General features: G+C 37.5%; 1 protein-coding gene across 1 annotated transcript in view; it reads left to right on the top strand.

The window, feature by feature from the left end:
* Nucleotides 1-376: 376 nt before the first annotated feature.
* The window catches only part of LOC142407746 (plasminogen-like), a 29,591-nt gene continuing 23,967 nt past the window's right edge, over nucleotides 377-6,000 (top strand). The window contains exons 1-3 of the mRNA XM_075497371.1: nucleotides 377-425; nucleotides 3,252-3,387; nucleotides 4,035-4,141. Of these exons, the coding sequence (XP_075353486.1) occupies nucleotides 377-425; nucleotides 3,252-3,387; nucleotides 4,035-4,141 (292 nt within the window). The remainder of the gene's footprint in view (nucleotides 426-3,251; nucleotides 3,388-4,034; nucleotides 4,142-6,000) is intronic.

Below are 6,000 nucleotides of genomic sequence, written 5' to 3'. Positions count from 1 at the left end.
TGGGACCTAAAGCTGAGTATACAGGACTGTGTAGAATTAGGTTGTGACTGGGTTCCCGTACTTTCCACAACCATGATCCCCATCTTTACCTTAGCAAAGTGAGGCCAAGCAATCTGAGAACAAAAACATGCCCCACAAAACAAGAGAGTGCCTTCACATTTCCCAGCATCCAGTACAAATGGCTGAGTCTGATTTGGTAATCCATCCAATTCAAGGTTGTTTGAATGGACACACAACAGAAAAGGGGGTCACAGCATGGGAGAATGATTAACTTAATCTGCCTGCCTTGTTTGTTTGATGCCCTCACTGCAGTGCGAGTCAATAAAACTTTGTGCACCAACACATGCAACTTCCAGCACCCGCCAGCTGGGCCAAAATGGGGATTAGCAAAGCCGCCTTTCTCTTTCTTTTCTTGCTCAGCTCAGGTAAGAGTCCTTCGCCTTCCGCTTGCCTAGGTGAGATGGGGGCCAAATGCTTGCAAGCTCCATTTGGTGAAGGTAGGTCCCCAAATCCTTGTGTCGCCACTTACCTGGATGATGATGGATTTGGGGCTTGCTGGCCAACGAGAGCTGCTATTGAGCAAAGCGAGAGCTGTGGTTGCTCCAGTGTTGTGTTCATTAGAGACACCAGAAGAGCAACAGCCTTGGTGTCTGCATGGGGAACAAATGACTTCCTGCAAACATGCCTCATGGCCAGAAATGGGGACACCCTTGGAAAGCAGCCCCAAAGCCTGCTACAAAACCCATAGCAGTCAGTGAGATGGCTATCCCTGGTTTCAGCAGGCTTTGGATCAAATGCTGAAGCTGTTTTTACTGCCAAGCATTGCTAAGCACAGTGATCCTGATTTTCATCCTTTATGATAGGAGTTTTAAAGTTTTAAAATTAAATATTTAAAAAAAAAATTAAAAATTTAAAAGCTCTTTTATATGCCAGCAATTTCACATTTTCTGTTGGCAAACACTTACAAGAAAATATTCTCCCTTGTTTTCCAGGTGCAGTAGGTAGAAATTTAGTCTTCAGTAACCTAGATCAACTTTTCCAGGAATATGTCTAGAATTCTTTTTTACAACTCCAAAAGAAGATAGGTGTTCCGCTAAAGGGAATATATGAATTTCAAGCTCATCTACAAATTCTGTAAACAAATATTCCACATGTAGTATACATTTCAATGAGATTTCAATCAGATATTATGTTCTCTAGTACTTTGACATTGCATATCACCATACGGCCCTTAAATGACTTTTTAAAAGTACTGTTAAAAATATATCAGTACAGCTTGTATGATTTTCTAATAGCACAGGCATTTAATATGACAGAATAACAGGGACATATCATTGTATGGTTGTGCTGGGTTATAAAAGACAGATGATAAAGTTATTTTTATTTGCTCATTGTTATCAGCTCTAACTCACTTTCTCCAAAGCGATGGTCCACAAAACTGCCTTAAAACTATTTTTTATGTCTTCTGGATTATTACTGGTCAAGTCTGGAAAGATACATATGTGAAAGAAGAAATTGGTTTGCCCACATATATTTGAATATTCTGTTCAATTATCATGTCTCATGTCTGGGTTTATAAAGACTTGGACTTTAGCCAGAATAATACATTCTGCTACATTTTTAAATCTATTGTATTCTTTTTTAAGTTTACACTTTGCAGTGTTTTTCAGGCAACAAACATCACATTTTCTTTTCTGTTATCTAAGCTTCTGCCAACTTGTGCTGCCTTTTAGCTTATGTATGTCATCCAAAATCTCATGTGTTCATTCTTAAACCAACTGAAGTAAAACTTCTTTATGGTCACTGAAATGGAATGGTTTCCAAAGTAGAGCTCTTTGGACAAACATATAGTTTTAAGATGAACCAATAAAGTTTGGAAAGTAATATTTTCCTATTCTGGTCTCCTGCAATTCTCGAACAGTGGCCTCAATTAGCTTAGGAAAAAGGTCAGGAGAGGAAACACTTGTTTGCTGAGTCCATCAAGAGAAATTGGTAGGCCGTTGGCGCTCCACATAGTCCTACTGTAACAGTAAGATTAGATATGGGATGCCTTAGTGTCAGGGATTTCTTAAGACATGCCGATCTTATAGCATTGATCCAACTCTACAAACAGTCACAGAAGATTGCCCTCAGGCAATTAATCATCTTACTTTCATTAGTGGCCCAAATACCTTTTATTTTATATGAGTATGTGTCATGTGGAGGTAGGTGATGGATGACCTATATGTCATGGGAGTTACACTGGCATGATGTTGCAGTGACTTGAGCCTAATATGGGTGTTTGCATAAAAGAAAGATTCACAATGTTACCTGTGAGAATGCTGTACAAGATTATGAATTTCCTGTGTCTGTCAATAATAATCTAGCTTGAAAAGTAAAATAATTAAACCATATCACTTCTGTAACTTTGTAACCTGATGCTGGATATGGAAATAAACTTTTTTAGAAATTAGGATCTGAAACATAGAATCTTTGTAGACATAAGAGGATAAAATCAATTACTCCATTGTGAGCAACAACATTTTGGAGCTAAGCGTTAAATGTATTAGCAGGTGCACCATATACATCTTATACACATATAGATTTCAGATATAATAATACTAATTGATTTACTAATTTAAAATCTTAGGTTAATTTGTTACAACAGAGATGCAGCCTGACAGATTCATTAGTAAGTCTGCTCAACCCATTATACCAAAAATAATGGTGGCCATTGTAAAAGACTATATAGTCATCTTATGATTGAGGTTTCTTGCTCCAGGGCAAGACATCTTAGGACAAACCACTATTTAGTGACCAGTAAAACTGTAGTGATTGCACCATCCACATGGGAGGTCATAATCTCACATCCTCCCAATTCATGCTTCTCCAAAACTTTAATATTGATATCCCTTCCCTTCATCTTTCTCTGACTAGTGTTTGTTTGACAGCATTTAGTCCCTCTCTGCGGTCCCTCTTACTCGTTTCACATTTCTTGTTCTCAGCTTCAAACCATACATAACTCCATTCAGAGCTGCTTCTCTACATCTCTCTTCTGCTGTTTTTTCCTATGACGTGTTCCAGTCATACAGCTGTGATTGTGTCAGGAGACAGAAATTTCCTCAGAGTTTATCATGTTTTACCCAGAATTACAGAAAATAAATGGTGCCTTCACCTGCCAATGCTACATGAAAAATGGGACTCAAAGTCACCAATCTTCTTAACTGCAGTGTTGTCATTCTTAATGTCTGATTCTTTTCATTCCCTTGCAGTGAAAGGAGATATACTGGATGACTATTTAAGAACAGATGGTGTTTGGATACTTGCTCGAAATAAACAGTTTTACGAGACAAATAATGAAAAAGAATGTGCAGAGAAATGTGAAGCAGAAAGAAATTTTAATTGCAGGTAATTTCTGTTGAATCTTAAAACTATGTCATTGTGGGTGTCTGCATATCAATGATATTTTTCTGGTGTTGCTCAGAACGAACATTGCCATGCTGCTGCAGCTCTGCCTACAGCAGTGTTGTCCATGCCTGGGCCTTTAGCTTGTGGCTTATCTCCACCCATAAATTGCCACAAGGTCAAGTAAAGGGTGGATTTACAATGTATTAGTCATTCTATAGTAAATGGTCAAGTTCCTGCTCTTATCCAATGTTACATGGAGAGATGCATACGTCTCTTTAGCTGGATGCTGCCTTGTTTCACAAAAGAATGGTGAGATGTTTCTAATTCATTGTAGGGAAAGGTGCTAACCTGAGCAGCTAAGATGCTGTTGATAACATTTTGCCAATGCAGTAACTAGCTTCCCACAACATAACGTATTCATGTAGTTATATATCCTGAAAACGTCAGCCACTTCAGAGCTGTAGAAAACAACGGTCTCTTATTCAGTGTCTCAAATACTGAGTGCAGTATCTAAAAGATATAAATGGATACAAGACAGTGCTAGTAAATTAATAATTTATAGAAAAATAATTACGAGTTGGGTAATTTGAATTGAATTAAAAATATTGTTTCCTATGTCAATATTGCTTCCTTCTCAACTTCAACAGGGCCTTCCTATTCACCAGGAAAAAGCTACAGTGTTTAACACTAGCTGAAAATGCCAAAATGACAGTGATGTTCCACAGCGTGGATGCAGTTCTTTATGAGAAGAAAAGTATGTATATAGTAAGATGGTACACATTTACACCAGTTAAGCTTATTTTAACTGCATCCTTCCATTCTCTGCTGCAGTGCTGGAGCAAACCATTGCAGGTGGTGAGAGTTTCGGTGAGGTAGGCCTGCACCCATTATGAACTGGGCTGAAACTGCTAGAGAATTTCACATATAGCATCAAGGCTCCTTATATTTGAACTTACATTTCACTCCTTTAGTCATGTATTATTGGGACCAGGCAGAATAAACATACTCCAAAGCAAAAATCTTGTATTTCTCTGCCCTTTAAGTATTTGCAGTCCGCTGCTTCATGGAGCCAGTGGAGTCCTTGGTCATACAAATCTTCAAGACTACAGGATTATCTGCTTCTATGTTCCCACCCCTCTAATTTTCTGTGTAATAATTCAGTCAAGAATTATTAATTTTTTTTTAATTATAATCAAATGTTCACGTTTTGTAAGCTGTTTTGTTTATGTTTAATTCTTGTTGTATGCCAGGCTCAGATAAATGGCTTGGTTTTAAGATTATTTTTGGAATTAATTAATTAATGCTTTTCTAAGTTTTGAATAGATGCTATATAGCTGGAAAAATAATTATTTTTTAACTAAAATATCTTCGTAAGTTTTGAGAGAACATAGATAATGCAGTCACAAACACTAACTTCAATAAGTCTTCTGGGAAAAAGAAAACTCCTAGTACTAACTGATATGTCAGATGAATAGTGAACATTTCTTGTAAGAACATTTCCGTTTGTTTGAAAAGACAATTATTTTCAGTGTCTTTACAGTTCTGAAGCATTTGAAAGATATACAGAAAACTGAAACTGCATGAATAATCATGGTGCAGGTCCCCTTTGCCATAGCAAAGTTTTAAAGAGAAAGCAGTTCACGTCCAAATTCCCAGCTAGTATGATCTGATACAGTTCTGATGAATTCATTAACTTCTGCTGGACGTCTGGCCCAAACATAACAAAAAGCTAGAATGTTAACATTTAAACAGCTGTATCCTAATTCTTCTGCTACTAGACTGGATAATGGGTTGCCAGGTTCACAGCACCAGGCACAACTCGGTTTGTAACAGCTATCTTCAGTAAGTACTAGCTTAACCTCTAGCTGATTATAGGCCAGTGACATTTGTCCTTACGGTGCAATATGTGTTCCTTGGTGTCTTCTTTCTATGCTAATGACAAGCGGATTTTCTCACCAGTTTTCCTGAACTTGCAGTTTATGTTTAGGTTGGACGGATTACTAAAGCCTTAAAAGCTAGAATTTGAAGCATACTGCTTGATTCTTGAGTGTTATTATTGTCAGATTCCTTCCTATTTTAAAAGGCAAAACCACTGTTACACTTGTTTTGATCAAAAGACTTTAGCTCTACAGTCATGTCTTCCCCTGCCGCAGTAACCGACCTCACAAGACTAAAACCAATGGAGAGCTCTTCTCCACTTTTATTTTTCATATATTCCTCGTAGACCACTGATGTGTGAGTCACCAGTACAGAAGAATATTGGAGCAGGTTCAGCCAAATAATTTCTGGCACAAGTGAAATATCTGTAGAAATAATGGGTGTAGCCAATGCCTCAACATTTTAAATGTGATTATTTTTTACTGAAGCCAAAATCGATTAGAGTTTTCCTTTGAGGTTAGAACAGGATAAAGGAAGAGTGTGTGCTCTGTAAATTCCCCTGCATATGTTGAAAGCGAATAGACACATGCATAAGTCATTAATTATTAAATTGAAATTAGCCCTTCTAAGTTAATAAATAATTCTTATTGACCCTAATTATATGCTGTCACAGAGGGCCAGACAAACTCAGGCTTAAATTGGTACAAAGCAAGACAATATCCCTAACTTCATCAG

The sequence above is a fragment of the Mycteria americana genome, chromosome 3, assembly GCF_035582795.1.
Source record: "Mycteria americana isolate JAX WOST 10 ecotype Jacksonville Zoo and Gardens chromosome 3, USCA_MyAme_1.0, whole genome shotgun sequence".
NCBI classification, from domain to species: domain Eukaryota; kingdom Metazoa; phylum Chordata; class Aves; order Ciconiiformes; family Ciconiidae; genus Mycteria; species Mycteria americana.
The sequence above is the reverse complement of the archived record's forward strand: the minus strand, read 5'-3'. Positions and strand labels throughout refer to the sequence as shown.